This window comes from Bombina bombina, chromosome 6, assembly GCF_027579735.1.
Source record: "Bombina bombina isolate aBomBom1 chromosome 6, aBomBom1.pri, whole genome shotgun sequence".
Lineage (NCBI taxonomy): Eukaryota > Metazoa > Chordata > Amphibia > Anura > Bombinatoridae > Bombina > Bombina bombina.
The window spans coordinates 152,033,789-152,054,259 of NC_069504.1; the positions used below are offsets into that span (position 1 = coordinate 152,033,789).

At 40.5% G+C, this 20,471-nt stretch overlaps 1 protein-coding gene across 1 annotated transcript in view; it reads left to right on the top strand.

The window, feature by feature from the left end:
* TUBGCP6 (tubulin gamma complex associated protein 6) overlaps nucleotides 1-20,471 on the top strand; it is a 379,035-nt gene that overhangs the window by 112,579 nt on the left and 245,985 nt on the right. Inside the window, exons 9-10 of the mRNA XM_053716637.1 lie at nucleotides 18,943-19,034; nucleotides 19,983-20,122. Of these exons, the coding sequence (XP_053572612.1) occupies nucleotides 18,943-19,034; nucleotides 19,983-20,122 (232 nt within the window). The remainder of the gene's footprint in view (nucleotides 1-18,942; nucleotides 19,035-19,982; nucleotides 20,123-20,471) is intronic.

Sequence of the window (20,471 nt, forward strand, 5' to 3'; positions counted from 1 at the left end):
TTAGGCACTTTTTTATAAAGTTCTAAATATATGTATTCAAACATTTATTTGCCTTGACTCAGGATGTTCAACATTCCTTATTTTCAGACAGTCAGTTTCATACTTGGGATAAATGCATTTGTTTCAATCATTTTTTCTTACCTTAAAAAATTTGACTTTTTCCCTGTGGGCTGTTAGGCTCGCGGGGGCAGAAAATGCTTCATTTTATTGCGTCATTCTTGGCGCTGACTTTTTTGGCGCAAAATTTTTTTTCTGTTTCCGGCGTCATACGTGTCGCCGGAAGTTGCGTCATTTTTTGACGTTTTTTTGCGTCAAAAATGTCGGCGTTCCGGATGTGGCGTCATTTTTGGCGCCAAAAGCATTTAGGCGCCAAATAATGTGGGCGTCTTTTTTGGCGCTAAAAAATATGGGCGTCATTTTTGTCTCCACATTATTTAAGTCTCATTATTTATTGCTTCTGGTTGCTAGAAGCTTGTTCACTGGCATTTTTTTCCCATTCCTGAAACTGTCATTTAAAGTGAATGTAAATTTTGATGTTTAAGTGCCCGGTTTTTAAAACTTTGATTAAAAACAGGGGCACTTTAATTCATAAAAATTTACATATCACTCCTGTTGTGACAAAAAACTTACCTTTTAAACTTCACAGCAGCTGCTGCTTCCTCCGGTCTCACAAGCCATTTCTGATGTCAGAAATGATTGATAGGTCATCCTCCAATCACAGCTTCCCCCCCGGGGGATTCAGTGTCTGATTCACTGCTGTGATTGGAGGAAGCCGATGCCTCATTTTAGACCCAGGAAGAGGCTTTGAAACAGGTGGAGGAAGCTGGAGCTGCTGTGAAGATTAAAAGGTAAGTTTATTTTCACAACAGGAGTGAAATGAAAATTTTTATGAATTAAAGTGCCCCTGTTTTTAATCGAAGTTTTAAAAACCGGGCACTTTAGCATCAAAATTTACATTCACTTTAAGGAATTTGATCAATTTTGCTTTATATGTTGTTTTTTTCTTTTACATATTGCAAGATGTTCCACGTTGCAACTGAGTCAGAAGATACTTCAGGAAAATCACTGCCCAGTGCTGGAGCTACCAAGCTAAGTGTATCTGCTATAAACTTTTGGTATCTGTTTCTCCAGCTGTTGTTTGTATTGCATGTCATGTCAAACTTATTAATGCAGATAAAATTTCCTTTAGTACTGTTACATTACCTGTTGCTGTTCCGTCAACATCTAATTTTCAGAGTGTTCCTGATAACATAAGAGATTTTATTTTTTAAATCCATTAAGAAGGCTATGTCTGTTATTTCTCCTTCTAGTATACATAAAAGTCTTTTAAAACTTCTCTTTTTTCAGATGAATTTTTAAATGAACATCATCATTCTGATACTGATAATGGTTCTTCTGGTTCAGAGGTTTCTGTCTCAGAGGTTGATGCTGATAAATCTTTGTATTTGTTCAAGATGGAATTTATTCGTTCTTTACTTAAAGAAGTATTAATTGCATTAGAAATAGAGGATTCTGGTCCTCTTGATACTAAATGTAAACGTTTAAATAAGGTTTTTAAATCTCCTGTAGTTATTCCAGAAGTGTTTTCTCTCCCTGATGCTATTTCTGAAGTAATTTCCAGGGAATGGAATAATTTGGGTAATTCATTTACTCCTTCTAAACGTTTAAGCAATTATATCCTGTGCCATCTGACAGATTAGAGTTTTGGGACAAAATCTCTAAGGTTAATGGGGCTGTCTCTACTCCTGCTAAACGTACTACTATTCCTATGGCAGATAGTACTTCATTTAAGGATCCTTTAGATAGGAAGATTGAATCCTTTCTAAGAAAAGCTTACTTATGTTCAGGTAATCTTCTTAGACCTGCTATATTTTTAGCGGATGTTGCTGCAGCTTCAACTTTTTGGTTAGAAGCTTTAGCGCAACAAGTAACAGATCATAATTTTATAGCATTATTATTATTATTCTATAACATGCTAATAATTTTATTTGTGATACCATCTTTTGATATCATTAGAGTTGATGTCAGGTATATGTCTCTAGCTATTTTAGCTAGAAAAGCTTTATGGCTTAAAACTTGGAATGCTGATATGTCTTCTAAGTCAACTTTCTTTCCAGGGTAATAAATTATTCGATTTTCAGTTGGATTCTATTATCTCAACTGTTACTGGAGGGAAGGGAACTTTTTTACCAAAAGATAAAAAAATCTAAGGTAAATTTAGGTCTAATAATCATTTTCGTTCCTTTCCTCACAACAAGGAACAAAAGCCTGATCCTTCATCCTCAGGAGCGGTATCAGTTTGGAAACCATTTCCAGTTTGGAATATATCCAAGCCTTATAGAAACCTGTAGCCAGCTCCTAAATACCCATGAAGGTGCGGCCCTCATTCCAGCTCAGCTGGTATGGGGCAGTTTACGTTTTCTTTTAAGGTACAGAATTGGCTTCAAGTTAAGGCCTCCTGCAAAGAGATTTTTTTCTTTCCTGTGTCCCAGTAAACACAGCAAAGGCTCAGCATTTCTGAAATGTGTTTCAGATCTAGAGTTGGCTGGAGTAATTATGCCAGTTCCAGTTCTGGAACAGGGGCTGGGGTTTTATTCTATCTCTTCATTGTACCAAAGAAGGTCAATTCCTTCAGACCAGTTCCGGATCTATCTATATTGAATCGTTATGTAAGGATACCAACATTCAAGATGGTAACTGTAGGACTATCCTGCCTTTTGTTTAGCAAGGGCATTATATGTCTACAATAGATTTACAGGATGCATATCTGCATATTCCGATTCATCCAGATCACTTTTAGTTTCTGAGATTCTCTTTTTAGACAAGCATTACCAGTTTTGTGGCTCTACCGTTTGGCCTAGCGTCAGCTCCAAGAATTTTTTTCAAAGGTTCTCGGTGCCCTTCTGTCTGTAATCAGAGAACAGGGTTTTGGTATTTCCTTTTTTTTGGACGATATCTTGGTACTTGCTCAGTCTTCACATTTTCGCAGAATCTCATACGAATCGACTTGTGTTGTTTCTTCAAGATCATGGTTGGAGGATCAATTTACCAATCAGTTCATTGTTTCCTCAGACAAGGGTAACCTTTTTAGGTTTCCAGATAGATTCAGTGTCTACGACTCTGTCCTTGTCAGATAAGAGAAGTTTAACATTGATATCAGCTTGTCAAAACCTTCAGTCACAATCATTCCCTTTGGTAGCCTTATGCATGGGAAATTTTAGGTCTTAGGACTGCCGCATCGGATGCGATCTCCTTTGCTCATTTTCACATGCGACCTCTTCAGCTCTGTATGCTGAACCAGTGGTGCAGGGATTACACAAAGATATCTCAATTAATATCTTTAAACCGATTATACGACACTCTCTGACATGGTGGACAGTTCACCATCGTTTAGTTCAGGGGGCTTCTTTGTTCTTCCGACCTGGACTATAATCTCAACAGATGCAAGTCTTACAGGTTGGGGAGCTGTGTGGGGGTCTCTGACGGCACAAGGGGTTTGGGAATCTCAGGAGGTGAGATTACCGATCAATATTTTGGAACAGAGCTCTTCAGTCTTGGCCTCTTCTGAAGAGAGAGTTGTTCATTTGTTTTCAGATAGATAATGTCACAGCTGTGGCATACATCAATCATCAAGGAGGGACTCACAGTCCTCTGGCTATGAAAGAAGTATTTCGAATTTTGGTTTGGGCGGAATCCAGCTCCTGTCTAATCTCTGCGGTTCATATCCCAGGTATAGACAATTGGGAAGCGGATTATCTCAGTCGCCAAACGTTGCATCCGGGCGAATGGTCTCTTCACCCAGAGGTATTTCTTCAGATTGTTTCAAATGTGGGAACTCCCAGAAATAGATCTGATGGCTTCTCATCTAAACAAGAAACTTCCCTGGTATCTGTCCAGATCCTGGGATCCTCGGGCGGGGGCAGTGGATGCATTATCACTTCCTTGGAAGTATCATCCTGCCTATATCTTTCCGCCTCTAGTTCTTCTTCCAAGAGTATTCTCCAAGATTCTAAGGAATGCTCGTTTGTCCTGCTGGTAGCTCCAGCATGGCCTCACAGGTTTTGGTATGCGGATCTTGTCCGGATGGCCTCTTGCCAGCTGTGGACTCTTCCGTTAAGACCAGACTTTCTGTCGCAAGGTCCTTTTTTTCCATCAGGATCTCAAATCCTTAAATTTTAAGTTATAGAGTTTGAACGCTTGATTCTTGGTCAAAGAAGGTTTCTCTGACTCTGTGTTTAATACTATGTGACAGGCTCGTAAATCTGTATCTAGTGAGATATATTATAGAGTCTGGAAGACTTATATTTCTTAGTGTCTTTCTCATCATTTTTTCTTGGCATTCTTTTTGAATACCGAGAATTTTTCAGTTTCTTCAGGATGGTTTAGATAAAGGTTTGTCCGCAAGTTCCTTGAAAGGACAAATCTCTGCTCTTTCTGTTCTTTTTTCACAGAAGGATTGCTAATCTTCCTGATATTTCATTGTTTTGTACAAGCTTTGGTTCGTATAAAACCTGTCATTAAGTCAATTTCTCATCCTTGGAGTTTGAATTTGGTTCTGGGGGCTTTTCAAGCTCCTCCTTTTGAACCCATGCATTCTTTGGTCGTTATATTACTTTCTTGGAAAGTTTTGTTTCTTTTGGCCATCTCTTCTGCCAGAAGAGTCTCTGAATTATCTGCTCTTTCTTGTGAGTCTCCCTTTCTGATTTTTCATCAGGATGAGGCGGTGCTGCGAACTTCTTTTGAATTTTTTACCTAAGGTTGTGAATTCTAACAACCTTAGTAGAGAAATTGTGGTTCCTTCATTATGTCCTAATCCTATGAATTCTAGGAGAAATCATTGCATTCTTTGGATGCTGTTAGAGTTTTGTATTATTTGTCATCTTTTCCGGTTCTAGAAAAGGCCAGAAAGCTTCTGCCATTTCTTTGGCATCTTGGTTGAAATCTTTATTTCATCATGCTTATGTCGAGTCGGGTAAAACTCCGCCTCTAAGGATTACAGTTCATTCTACTAGTTCAGTTTCTACTTCCTGGGCGTTTAGGAATGAAGCTTCGATTGATCAGATTTGCAAAGCAGCAACCTGGTCCTCTTTGCATACTTTTTCTAAATTCTACCATTTTGATGTGTTTTCTTCTTCTGAAGCAGTTTTTGGTAGAAAAGTACTTCTGGCAGTGGTTTCAGTTTGAATCTTCTGCTTATGTTTTTCATTAAACTTTATTTTGGGTGTGGATTATTTTCAGCAGGAATTGGCTGTCTTTATTTTATCCCTCCCTCTCTAGTGACTCTTGTGTGGAAAGATCCACATCTTGGGTAGTCATTATCCCATACGTCACTAGCTCATGGACTCTTGCTAATTACATGAAAGAAAACATAATTTATGTAAGAACTTACCTGATAAATTCATTTCTTTCATATTAGCAAGAGTCCATGAGGCCCGCCCTTTTTTGTGGTGGTTATGATTTTTTTGTATAAAGCACAATTATTCCAATTCCTTATTTTATATGCTTTCGCACTTTTTTCTTATCACCCCAATTCTTGGCTATTCGTTAAACTGAATTGTGGGTGTGGTGAGGGGTGTATTTATAGGCATTTTAAGGTTTGGGAAACTTTGCCCCTCCTGGTAGGAATGTATATCCCATACGTCACTAGCTCATGGACTCTTGCTAATATGAAAGAAATGAATTTATCAGGTAAGTTCTTACATAAATTATGTTTTTGGAAAAAAAATACAAAACTGCCTTTGAGACCCTGCAGGACAAAGCGTATTCTAAACCTAGGTGGAGAGAATAGCCTTATTGAAGTAACTGACCCTCCATGGTTTTCCTCAGCCAAAGATATTTTGGGTAACCACAACATGTGAAAATAGCAGTGTTAGCAGCTTTTACAACAAATGGAGCATAACTGAGCATAGTTGTTTATTTCTCCAACATTGGTGTGTCCGGTCCACGGCGTCATCCTTACTTGTGGAAAATATCTCTTCCCCAACAGGAAATGGCAAAGAGTCCCAGCAAAAGCTGTCCATATAGTCCCTCCTAGGCTCCGCCCACCCCAGTCATTCTCTTTGCCGTTGCACAGGCAACATCTCCACGGAGATGGTTAAGAGTTTGTGGTGTTTAGTTGTAGTTTTTTATTCTACTATCAAGAGTTTGTTATTTTAAAATAGTGCTGGTATGTACTATTTACTCTGAAACAGAAAAAGATGAAGAGTTCTGTTTGTGAGAGGAAGATGATTTTAGCAGCAGTAACTAAAATCGTTTGCTGTTTCCACATAGGACTGTTGAGATGAAGTAACTTCAGTTGGGGGAAACAGTTAGCAGACTTTTCTGCTTAAGGTATGACTAGCCATATTTCTAACAAGACTGTGTAATGCTGGAAGGCTGTCATTTTCCCCTCATGGGGACCGGTAAGCCATTTTCTTAGTCTCAAACAGAATAAAGGGCTTAATATGGGCTATAAAACTGGTAGACACTTTTATGGGCAAAATCGATTGCTTTATTTGAGCATTTTATACATGTTTATGTTTGAAATTCACACTTATAAGCTTGGGGAACGTTTTTTAACGTCAGGCACTGAGTTAGACACCTTTCCAGTCAGGAAGGGCCTTCCCAGTTGTAGGCTGAGCCTCATTTTCGCGCCATTACTGCGCAGTTACTTTTGAGAGCAAGACATGCAGATGCATGTGTGTGGATCTGATAGTAGTTGGAAAGGTTCCTAGAAGGCTTCATTTGGTATCGTATTCCCCCCTGGGTTTGGTAAAGTCGCAGCAAAGGCTGTAGCTGGGACAGTAGAGGGGTTAAAACTGTAACCGGCTCCGGTTTCTTTATTTTAAGGGTTAAAGCTCTGAAATTTGGTGTGCAATACTTTTAATGCTTTAAGACACTGTGGTGAAAATTCCTTCATACTTTTTCACATATTCAGTAATAAAGTGTGCACTGTTTAAAATTTAAAGAGACAGTAACGTTTTTGTTTTAAAACGGTTTTTGTGCTTTATTGACAAGTTTAAGCCTGTTTAACATGTCTGTACCTTCAGATAAGCTATGTTCTATATGTATGAAAGTCAATGTGTCTCCCCCTTCAAAATTGTGTGATAATTGTGCCATAGCGTCCAAACAAAGTAAGGACAGTACTGCCACAGATAGTAAAGTTGCCCAAGATGATTCATCAGATGAAGGGAGTAGACATAGTTCTACATCATCTCCTTCTGTGTCTATGCCAGTTTTGCCCACGCAGGAGGCCCCTAGTATTTCTAGCGCGCCAATGCTTATTACTATGCAACAATTGACGGCAGTAATGGATAACTCCATAGCAAATATTTTATCCAAAATGCCTGCATATCAGAGAAAGCGCGATTGCTCTGTTTTAAACTCTGAAGAGCAGGAGGGCGCTGATGATAATTGCTCTGTCATACCCTCACACCAATCTGAAGGGGCCATGACGGAGGTTTTGTCAGATGGGGAAATTTCAGATTCAGGAAAAATTTCTCAACAGGCTGAACCTGATGTTGTGACATTTAAATTAGAGCATCTCCGTGCACTGCTTAACCTCCGTGTTATCTACTCTGGATGATTGTGACAACCTGGTCATTCCAGAAAAATTATGCAAGATGGACAAGTTCCTAGAGGTTCCGGTGCACCCCGACGCTTTTCCTATACCCAAGCGGGTGGCGGACATAGTGAATAAGGAGTGGGAGAAGCCCGGCATACCTTTTGTCCCCCCTCCTATATTTAAGAAGTTATTTCCTATGGTCGACCCCAGAAAGGACTTATGGCAGACAGTCCCTAAGGTCGAGGGGGCAGTTTCTACTCTAAACAAGCGTACTACTATCCCTATCGAGGATAATTGTGCTTTCAAAGATCCTATGGATAAAAAATTGGAGGGTTTGCTTAAAAGGATTTTTGTACAGCAAGGTTACCTCCTGCAACCCATTTCGTGCATTGTTCCTGTCACTACAGCAGCGTGGTTCTGGTTCGAGGAACTAGAAAAGTCGCTCAGTAGAGAGACTCCGTATGAGGAGGTTATGGACAGAGTTCATGCACTCAAGTTGGCTAATTCTTTTATTTTAGATGCCGCTTTGCAATTAGCTAGATTAGCGGCGAAAAATTCAGGGTTTGCAATTGTGGCGCGCAGAGCGCTTTGGCTAAAGTCTTGGTCAGCGGATGTATCTTCCAAGACAAAATTGCTCAATATCCCCTTCAAGGGTAAAACTCTCTTTGGGCCAGAATTGAAAGAGATTATCTCAGACATCACTGGGGGAAAGGGCCACGCCCTCCCACAAGATGGCCTTTCAAAGCCAAGAATAAGTCTAATTTTCGTTCCTTTCGCAATTTCAGGAACGGACCGGCCTCTAATTCCGCATCCTCTAAACAAGAGGGTAATGCTTCACAAACCAAACCAGCCTGGAAACCGATGCAAGGCTGGAACAAGGGTAAGCAGGCCAAGAAGCCTGCTGCTGCTAACAAAACAGCATGAAGGAGTAGCCCCCGATCCGGGACCGGATCTAGTAGGGGACAGACTCTCTCTCTTTGCTCAGGCTTGGGCAAGAGATGTTCAGGATCCCTGGGCACTAGAAATAGTCTCTCAGGGTTATCTTCTGGAATTCAAGGAACTACCCCCAAGGGGAAGGTTCCACATGTCTCACTTATCCTCAAACCAAATAAAGAGACAGGCATTCTTACATTGTGTAGAAGACCTGTTAAAAATGGGAGTGATACACCCAGTTCCAACGGCGGAACAGGGAATGGGATTTTACTCAAATCTGTTTGTAGTTCCCAAAAAAAGAGGGAACTTTCAGACCAATTCTGGATTTAAAGATCCTAAACAAATTTCTCAGGGTTCCATCGTTCAAAATGGAAACCATTCGAACGATTCTACCTACAATCCAGGAAGGTCAATTTATGACTACCGTGGATCTAAAGGATGCGTATCTACATATTCCTATCCACAAGGATCATCATCAGTTCCTAAGGTTCGCCTTTCTGGACAAACATTACCAGTTTGTGGCCCTCCCATTCGGGTTAGCCACTGCTCCAAGGATTTTCACAAAGGTACTCGGGTCCCTTCTAGCGGTCCTAAGACCAAGGGGCATTGCAGTAGTTCCTTACTTGGACGACATTCTGATACAAGCGTCGTCTCTCTCAAGGGCAAAGGCTCACACAGACATCGTTCTAGCCTTTCTCAGATCTCACGGATGGAAGGTGAACATTGAAAAAAGTTCCCTGTCTCCGTCGACAAGTGTTCCTTTCTTGGGAACAATAATAGATTCTTTAAAAATGAGGATTTTCCTGACAGAAGTCAGAAAGTCAAAACTTCTAAACGCTTGTCAAGTTCTTCATTCTATTTACGTCCTTCCGTAGCTCAGTGCATGGAAGTGGTCGGGTTGATGGTTGCAGCAATGGACATAGTTCCTTTTGCGCGAATTCATCTAAGACCATTACAACTGTGCATGCTGAAACAGTGGAATGGGGACTATACAGACTTGTCTCCAATGATTCAAGTAGATCAGAAGACCAGAGACTCACTCCGTTGGTGGCTAACCTTGGACCACCTGTCCCAGGGAATGAGCTTCCACAGACCAGAGTGGGTCATCGTCACGACCGATGCCAGTCTAGCAGGCTGGAGCGCGGTCTGGGAATCCCTGAAAACTCAGGGACTATGGTCTCGGGAAGAGTCTCTTCTCCCGATAAACATTCTGAAACTGAGAGCGATATTCAATGCTCTCAGGGCTTGGCCTCAACTAGCAAAGGCCAGATTTATAAGATTCCAATCAGACAACATGACGATTGTTGCTTATATCAATCATCAGGGGGGAACAAGGAGTTCCCTGGCGATGAGAGAAGTGACCAAAATAATAGAATGGGCGGAGGATCACTCCTGCCACCTATCTGCGATCCACATCCCAGGAGTGGAAAACTGGGAGGCGGATTATCTGAGTCGTCCGGGGGAGTGGGAACTTCACCCGGAGATCTTTGCCCAATTAACTCAATTATGGGGCATTCCAGACATGGATCTGATGGCGTCTCGTCAGAACTTCAAGGTTCCTTGCTACGGGTCCAGATCCAGGGATCCCAAGGCGACTCTAGTGGATGCACTAGTAGCGCCTTGGACCTTCAACCTAGCCTATGTGTTTCCACCGTTTCCTCTCATTCCCAGGCTGGTAGCCAGGATCAAGCAGGAGAGGGCCTCTGTGATCTTGATAGCTCCTGCGTGGCCACGCAGGACTTGGTATGCAGACCTGGTGAATATGTCATCGGTTCCACCATGGAAGCTACCTTTGAGACAGGATCTTCTTGTTCAGGGTCCATTCGAACATCCAAATCTAGTCTCTCTCCAGCTGACGGCTTGGAAATTGAACGCTTGATTTTATCTAAGCGTGGGTTTTCGGATTCTGTGATAGATACTCTGGTACAAGCCAGAAAACCTGTAACTAGAAAGATTTACCATAAAATATGGAAAAGATATATCTGTTGGTGTGAATCCAAGGGATTCTCATGGAGTAAGATTAAAATTCCTAGGATCCTTTCCTTCCTACAAGAGGGTTTGGATAAGGGATTATCAGCGAGTTCGCTAAAGGGACAGATTTCTGCTTTATCTGTCTTGTTACACAAACGACTGGCAGCTGTGCCAGATGTTCAAGCATTTGTTCAGGCTCTGGTTAGGATCAAGCCTGTTTACAGACCTTTGACTCCTCCCTGGAGTTTAAATCTAGTTCTTTCAGTTCTCCAAGGGGTTCCGTTTGAACCTTTACATTCCATAGATATTAAGTTGTTATCTTGGAAAGTTTTGTTTTTGGTTGCTATTTCTTCTGCTACAAGAGTTTCTGAGTTATCTGCTCTGCAGTGTTCTCCGCCCTATCTGGTGTTCCATTCAGATAAGGTTGTTTTGCGTACTAAGCCTGGTTTTCTTCCAAAGGTTGTTTCCAACAAGAATATTAACCAGGAGATAGTTGTACCTTCTTTGTGTCCGAATCCAGTTTCAAAGAAGGAACGTTTGTTACACAATTTAGACGTAGTCCGTGCTCTAAAATTCTATTTAGAAGCTACAAAAGAGTTCAGACAAACATCTTCTCTGTTTGTCGTCTATTCTGGTAAAAGGAGAGGTCAAAAAGAGACTTCTACCTCTCTTTCCTTTTGGCTTAAAAGCATCATCCGATTGGCTTACGAGACTGCCGGACGGCAGCCTCCTGAAAGAATTACAGCTCACTCTACTAGGGCTGTGGCTTCCACATGGGCCTTCAAGAACGAGGCTTCTGTTGATCAGATATGTAAGGCAGCGACTTGGTCTTCACTGCACACTTTTGCCAAGTTTTACAAATTTGATACTTTTGCTTCTTCGGAGGCTATTTTTGGGAGAAAGGTTTTGCAAGCCGTGGTGCCTTCTGTTTAGGTAACCTGATTTGCTCCCTCCCTTCATCCGTGTCCTAAAGCTTTGGTATTGGTTCCCACAAGTAAGGATGACGCCGTGGACCGGACACACCAATGTTGGAGAAAACAGAATTTATGCTTACCTGATAAATTACTTTCTCCAACAGTGTGTCCGGTCCACGGCCCGCCCTGGTTTTTTAATCAGGTTTGATGAATTATTTTCTCTAACTACAGTCACCACGGCACCCTATAGTTTCTCCTGTTTTTTCCTCCTGTCCGTCGGTCGAATGACTGGGGTGGGCGGAGCCTAGGAGGGACTATATGGACAGCTTTTGCTGGGACTCTTTGCCATTTCCTGTTGGGGAAGAGATATTTCCCACAAGTAAGGATGACGCTGTGGACCGGACACACCGTTGGAGAAAGTAATTTATCAGGTAAGCATAAATTCTGTTTTTTGTGTTCTGAACTATTAAAATATGTCTCTTCCCTTTATCTCTTCATCTATGTTTATGTGACTATATGTTGTTATACTGCCTTTCTTATAGTGTCAAGTGATTACACATCAGTTTTGATTTCATGGGTTCTAATAAATCCTGATAAGTCCAACGTTAATTTATTCTATTAAACTTTTTCAAGAAAGCAATGCTTTCTGGCCTTATTTTGATCTCCTGTTACACAAATGTGTCAAAGTGGCACGATTCAAGAGGCAGCTGTTAAGATCTTTCATTTAGGTGTTGGGATTTGGTCAATATAGGGCTATAGACCCCATAGCACCCATTGCTTTTGTATAAAAAATGTTTTTGTGTTTTTCAAAAGGCTTTTTAAAGCTGTCTAGTTGTCATCCTCCCCATTCCTTCCCTTGTGTAAAAGGTGGCAGTGTGAAGGGTTTTGCATGTGACCTTGGAGGAGGGATGGCCTCGCCTTCTTTATGTTACTTATCATGTCCACATCTCTGTGGGATAGCATCACATTGTGTCACCTGGAATAATTTAGTGCCATGGGGCAGAATCGCTTTCTCATTTTTAATGGTGTGGGGGAGTGCTCTTATAGAAATCTATATCTCTGCCCAGAACCACTTACTTGTGAAATCTGGAGAATCAAGTTACCCCTCATTTGAAAAATGTTGGTTACAGGAGCCCTTATCCCTTAAATTTTTAGACGGCATACAACACATATTAACCCTTGAATAGTGACATCTAGTGTCAATAATGTAATATACTTACACAAAATATTTTAATCACCAAATTTTGACTGTTGTTTGAAAAACTTCTGTGTGTTAAATATTATCACACTCTCTGGCATGTCTCTTAGACTCTAACCGCCACTTGCCTAAAAGTTTTTAGAAAACAAAATTTATGCTTACCTGATAAATTTATTTATTTATGGATATGGTGAGTCCACGATGTCATCAATTACTGTTGGGAATATCACTCCTGGCCAGCAGGAGGAGGCAAAGAGCACTACAGCAAAGCTGTTATGTATCACTTCCCTTCCCACAAGCCCCAGTCATTCGACCGAAGGGAAATGGAATAAAGGAATAATATAAATGTGTAAAGGTGCCTGACGATTAGTCAAAATAACTGTCTTAAAACAACGGGAGGGGCCGAGACGCCATCAGATCAATTCCAGCCCCCCCCTCATTTGGGGGTTAACCTGGAGAACACCTCCGGTTGGAGAACCCACTCCCCGGGATAAAAATTCTGTCTGCTCAGGAAGTCCTCTTCCCAGATGTCCACTCCTAGAATGTGGATGAGAGACAGCCATTGTGAGCTACCGCCCACTGAACAAAACCGAGCCAGCTCCTTCATGGCTAAGGAACTCTGAATTCCTCCCCACTGAGGAGATATTGTCCAACTGGAACCTGAAAAACCGACTAAGTACAACTGAGAACAAGCCATCAGAGCATTGAAAATCGCTCTCAACTCCAAGATGTTGATGGGGAGAATCAGTACAACTGAGAACAAGCCATCAGAGCATTGAAAATCGCTCTCAACTCCAAGATGTTGATGGGGAGAACAGTCCAAAGTCCTTGCGCCCTTAATGAGTTCGAGACTGCTCCCCAGCCCAGCAAGCTGGCTTCCGTGGGCACAATCACCCAGGAATGTCTCTGCAAACATGTGCCCTGAGGCAGATGCTCCTGAGAAAACCACCACGGAAAAGAGACTCTTAAAGTTGAACTAGATCTATCATCTGATAGAGATCCGAATGGTCACCTCTCCATTGACTGGGCATGCATAACTGCAGAGCTCTCAAAGGAACTCGAGAGAAGGAATGACGCCCATGGAGCTATCGGACCAATTACCTCCATACATGGAGCCATTAAAAAGAGAGAGGAAAATCAGCAGCAGCTGGATTCAAACTCCCAACCCTCTGGTTACAACATGGCTAAGCTATCTACCGGACCACTAGAGCTAGCTGTGGACTGAACAGTAGACTGTAGAGAGACATAAGAGGAAGACCTCTGTTAGAAATATTCTTATAGATAGAAGTCCATTAAGGACCATAAAAAATTCACCTTTGTAGTTGGAACAAGGGAACTCTTTTCCCAGATTCACTTCCCATCCATGGGAAACGTAGAATAGACAAGTTTTGTTCAAAGAAAGGATGACACCTGAACCATATATTGTCCAGGAGGAAACCCTTGCAATACCCCAAGACCTAAAAGAGTCTTTCTAGGATGACAAATCTCAGAAACTTGAGAAGATACCGGATAATGGGAACAAGAAGATACACATCCTTCAGGTCTATATTCGTCATGAACAGACCCTCTTGAAACAAAGGAGAAAGGATATTACTTTGACGGACTGTACTCTGAGAAACTTGAGTTAAATACCTAGATCCCGTTCCCTGACTGGAACTGGAACTATCACTCCCAGAGAGGAAGGTCTTGAACCCAGTTCAAGAAGCCTCTCAACATACCTAGACTGCAGCTACTGTAAAAAAGAGAATTCTGCCCCTGGGAGGAAAACTTAGATTGCTACCCCCTGGACCAAGACTGGTTGGGATTCCAAAAGACTGGACAGTCCCATGCAGTAAGAGGGAAAGGAAGACTTTCGTCTAGACTATTCCACTTGACGAGTGGTCAGAGCTTAATTCTGCCAGACTGAGTCCAAACAAGGTCTCACCCTTGTAAGGAAGAGCCAGAGGCTTGGACTTGGAGGAAACATTAAATATAATCCAAATATGGCCACGGTTGTTACATGTCTTGGTCAAATTGGATATTGAACCTGCATCTGTAGTGTTAAAAAGCCTAGGCTGTGCCACTAAAATGCAGGTAGGCTACTCAGCTGACCAAGATTTCAGCCACAACGCCCCGCGGGCTAGCACAATAAGTCTAAGTAGACAATGCATCGCTCTAGATGATCAATTGACCTCCAGCTGCTTATCTATGCATGATCAGCAAAGGAGCAGTTATCCTCCATAGGGATTGAAGTTCTCTGAGCCATAGTAGAAATGCTCCCTTCTACTTAAGGCATTGTGCATTTTAATGGAGTCAGCGACAGGCAAATCCTATAAAGGATGAGAGACAGGGAGAAAGGTATCCCTAGCTTCTCCTATTCCTGTGAAAATTTCCATAGCACGTCTAGAAACACTTCCTCTAAGGAAGAAACATGATAATGATAAGTTTACTTAACTTCCAAGGGTTGACAACAACAGGGTTATCAATGTCGTCCAAGTAGCGAAAACCTCCTTTAACAATACACGAGGTGTTCTAGCATACATCTGAAGGAGGTGTCTTCAGCATCAGATAAAGGAATTATTCTGTTCAAATCTGAGATTTCACCCTCAAACTAGCGAATCCTCCTCACCAGACTTAGGCGAGAGAGCGACCTGTGGAGCAGAAACCTTACTATCTGAAATTTAAAATGTCCTCTTGCGTTTTCCCTGTATGTAAGGAAAAAACAGATAAAGCTGCAGATACCGCAGAGGATAGCTGAGCTGCAAAATCTGTAAGCAAATACACTCCTCCAGGAGATTGCGATGTACTGCAGGGCACTGTATGTGACGCCATAGAGGCTTGGGATATTTGATGAGAAAGCTGTGGCATTGCCTGAACATTATCATCCTGGGAGACATGAGGCTCAGAGTGCAACACCTTATCTGTATTACAGAAATGCACAGACATTAGTAAAACTGTCTAAAAATGTTGTCCTGAGGGACATGAGGCTCAAACACAAAGACCTTTATTTTTTAAAGATATATTCTAAATAAGAACGACATAAATGTTTATACAAAAAACAACTTGGTCCACCAGCGCCATTACACATATATTTCTAGTCTGGATTGGAACTCCTGGAAGTTCACCACTAAACCACAGTGGATATGACTTATATATAACATATTTATTAGATCCTTAACTTAAGGATTAACATGGGCACAGATACATAGAAGTGAGCTTTTGGACCTCTGAACACAATGGGCATGTCTTCATAAGAACAGTCTCCTGCTCCATATCAGACATGACTTGCAACAACAGATTGGTAAATTAAATTAAAATCTGTACTGTTACTTTAAGGGAAAAAAAACGTATCTTAATTGAAAGCTGTCATTTTATTATATCCAGCTGTCACTTTACAGAAATTTACTTCAAAACCCCCAGCTCATAGAGATTCTGACACCTCTAGCGAATGGGAATTACTGAAAACTCTAATCTCTCACAATGTATGCCTATATACCTCAGCTAAACTGAGGTGCCTACCTGCCTCTTCCGACTTCAGCCACGAAGGCGACACACTGAAATGGCCGGCACTGCTCCGTATTAGGAGCAGAGAGGAGGAAGTCATGTGATTAACTGTGCAACCCTTTCCCCTGAGAGACGCATCTTTCTCAAGAAAGCGCAAAAGAGAAAATTTAGCCCACTCAGATTAAGCCCGCCCTCCGGCCCCAGCGATACTGAGGGGAAGCGCAGAGAATAGTTAAAACACAGAGCGGTATTTCAACCGCTTACGTGACAAAAACGCTATCTCTTAAAACGGAGTGCTGCTACTAGTAACAAACACCCATATGTTGTATCACAATCCCATAGGATAATAAAATTATTAGAGATGTTCCTCTGAACATAAAAAATAAGCCTGGTAGAAAGATGTTAACTCCTTCATTACCATAAGAAGGGTTAACCAATTAGTCTCCATACCACATACATATAGTGCTCGCATTCTGCCATAAATCAATCCTACTAAGGATCTATTTGTCCCCTTAAGCTACAGGAATTTTTATCTTTTAAAGTGCTAGTCTCCTACCATGAAGACAGAACGCACTTACCTGCAATCTAATTGTCCGGCAGTGAGACGACTCACACGGTGTGAGAGGACGCCACTCCTTACAGAGATCTGTGGAAAAAGAAAGAACAGAGTAAACCTACTCTGGCTTTCTATACTAGGGCAGCAACATGTTAGGAAAACACAGTGAGGTCCACCTCACAAGTTCCTAACTGCTTTAAAGCCACCACTACCCTACTGAAGAGATTAACGTGGACTACGGCTTTACCCAATCCTTGAAAAATGGAAAGAACAGAGTAAACCTACTCTAGCTTTCTATACTAAATAAAATCTTGCTTGAAGTGAAGGAAATCCAATTTTCTTCAGATACCAAAAACTTCACCACCTCCATGCACCAAGGCAAAGAGAATGACTGGGGTTTGTGGGAAAGTAAGTGATACTTTAACAGCTTTGCTGTGGTGCTCTTTGTTTTCTCCTGCTGGCCAGGAGTGATATTCCCAACAGTAATTGACGACGTGGTCTTACCATATCTTAAGAAAGAAATTATTTTTGCTTTCTGGACAAAGTAATCGCATAAATTGGTTTAATTATATTTTGTGGCTCAGCCATTGGAAATATGTCAGCTAATTTTAGCTTTATTTTTTGCTGGATGGTCAGTAAAATCATCAGGGTGGTGCACCCATCAAATAAGTCATAGGGAGAACACTGAATATATATATTATTTATCTGCTACTAAGCTATCATGAGGTCGAGTTACAGATGCAGAATTAGGCAAAAAGTTAAAAAGTGTTTGGGCCAGTTGGATTTATTTTGTGTTCCTTAACCCTTTGAGTGCTAATGACGGCTCTGAGCTGTCACAGAGTTTCCCACTCTGGTGCTAATGACAGCTCAGAGCCACCACTAGAACTCTCCCACCTTGAGGGAGATCTGGGGGCTCCCACCTCCTCCTACCCCCAGCGATCGTGCCTGTAGAGTGACAGGCATCGCCGGAGCTTCCCGTTTTGCGTGGTGACGTCACGCTCAATAACGTGATGACGTCACTGCGCAACTTTATTTATACTTAACAATGTATAGTATAGGAGCAAGGGGCATGCTGCTTAGAAGCCTGTATCTCATCCACCAAGACCCACCATTGGAAAGGTAATTGCCTAACCTTTCTAACAGTGTAAGTTTAAAAATTAAAAAGTTTTAAAAAAATTTTTTAAAAAAATAAAAAAAACTTAAAAAAATCTTAGCACCCAGGTGGGAAAGTGCTTAGCACTCAAAGGGTTAAGAAGGCTTCATTTTTATAACAGGCTACTCAAAAGGTAGATTAGAGACCAGTTGATCACAAGACTTGTGGCAGGATTTCCATTTTTCCCCCCCTTGGCCTGTAGTTATAATATGGATTCAGGCCTTAAGAAATGTAAAAATTTGTTTTGCACAAGTATAATCCACTCTACGTCAGTGATCTCAATTAAAACAAGGATGATTAAGCAGAATAATATTCCTAGTGCGAAACAGAAATCAATTTTGTGTGCAAGCTCAGGTTTTCTTATGCTTAACACATAAGTAGATAACCATGACAAATTTCACATAAAAGTAGAACCCATCTCATTAAAGTATGTGTGTAACGATATATACAAGCAGAATATATGTATATATAGAGCACCTTTTCAAAAAAATCACACTGTAAAGCAATTAAAATAGACAGTGAAAAAAATAATTAAACAACTTTAAATTAAATGACAGTTTGTGGGTATAGAAATCCACCTCAGACAGCAGCAGCTCTTTGTGACCACTAAAATAACCAGTCCTTAATCATATTCAGTAAAATAAATTAGGGAGAATTCTCAGTAGCAAACACAATTAGATGAGTTGCACACCCAGATGGTGCTTCTGAAGCAGGCCGGGCATATTTACAGTCCCCCAGGTGACTGGCCTCTGGGTATACTGGAGACCCAACCGCCATATCCAAATCAAATGAAGTTGAGACTATAAATGTAGTTGCAAACAATATTATCGCCTTTATTATCTTGTGGCCATTTACAGGCAACATTTTGAAGGAATGTTTTGCCAACCACACATCCTAAGATAAGTGTCCTTTTGTCCCCAAACACTTGCTTTAATATGTGTAAAGTCCCGCCCCCCCCCCCCCCGCTATCTCCTTCTCATCTTTCCTCTCCCCCCTCTGTTATATAGAAGTCTTATTAGTGCAAAAGTCTAAAGAAATATGCTTATTTACAAAACTGGTTAGGCTTGTAAACAATATTCCAAATAACTCATAATTGGTACATTTAAATACAGCATTACATGACTTGGTACACAATTTTTTTGAGAAGTTTACTTAAATTTCTAGTGACTGAACTACATATCTTATTTTCAGGTTTGTCTATGACTGGGTATACAGTGGTGTTTTCAGGGATGTTTGTGGTGAATTCATGATTCAGGTGAATCAAGATTTCCTTGGATTTCGAGGTATAGTATAATGAATTTTAATCTGCATGTTGTGACCGTCTTTACATTATTGCTCATAATGAATTTTCAACAGTTTACCATTTAAAAGCGTTGTTTTAATGGTTAACGTCTAACGGCAGTTTACATAGTACAGATTTTTTTCACTTAGCAGTTACTAAATGTCAGTAGTGTTTTCAGTATTATTAGCAATTGGAAATAATTAAAATGTGCCTGTTTTATTGTTGAAATACAAAAGCAGTGAGCTGTGGATTATATTTAATAAAAATAATTGCAGTAATTAGGCTATTAGGTATCATTTAAAGAGGATTTTATCTTTTATTTATTTTGTAACTTAATTTGTGAAGGGTCTATTACTTACTATCACTGCCCCACAAAGGGTTTGTGATCTCTATAGTAAGGCAGAGAAGCAGTCTGCTCTAGATACAGTCAGTTTTTTGCCCATGCTCAGTAGATAATTTTTTATGCAAATCTTTTGTGACAGTAGAACCTAAGTTTTGTAATGCTAGGTCCCTTCTCTAGCTGCAGGCAGTGGCTATACTGGGAATGTCTAAGTATTTATTTAGCAAGAAAACAAGTAAGCTGTTTGTTGTTTTTAACACAGTCTGTTTTGTTTTATGCTTATTTTGATTATATATATATTTACTAAAGGAGCACTGTTTCATATCCCTTTAAAGGCCCATGCACAAAACTGTGTTCATATATGGATTCCGTGTTGATAACAGAAGTGGCCTTTTTTATTCTAAAACTACAAAGTTACTTAGCATTACATGTAAAATGCAATTGATTGATTATGGTACATAAACTGTTCTTTAAACGGAAGCCGAGGATTTTTTTTTTCAAGCGCTCATTTTTACGCTTTATAGCTGTCGATTATCAGCAATTGTGTAAATTCTACCTGTATTTTTTGTACATAAAATGCACTTACATAAAATTTCTTTTCGTTCTTAGATAAACGTTACTGGACTCATGGATACGTTTTAATATCAAAGGATGTAGAAGACTGTGTGCCTGTTTTTTTGAAACATTTAGCAAATGAAATATATATTTGTGGGAAAACTATAAACCTGTTGAAATTGTGCTGCCCCAAGGTAAATATAAATAAGCAGATTTTTATTAACAAAAATAGTTATGGCCCAATTTTTTTTTATTGCAGTTGTTTCTTAAATCATCTACACCACATCCACATTCATTAAAAAAGCACATAATGTTCTGCAGTGTTCTTTTTTTTTTTGTGTTAGAGCGAACAGGATTCACAATAATATCGTGGTCATGACCATCTGCTCAGGCCACAGGTTTCATATTAGTCGCATGACGGTGCAATGTCAGCTGATCATTCCTCACAATAATGTGTATAAACTGATACACATTTTACTTCCATTTTTCCAAAGTTACATCCCATTGCTTACAGTCAGTATTGTTCATTTTTTTTATTTTGGC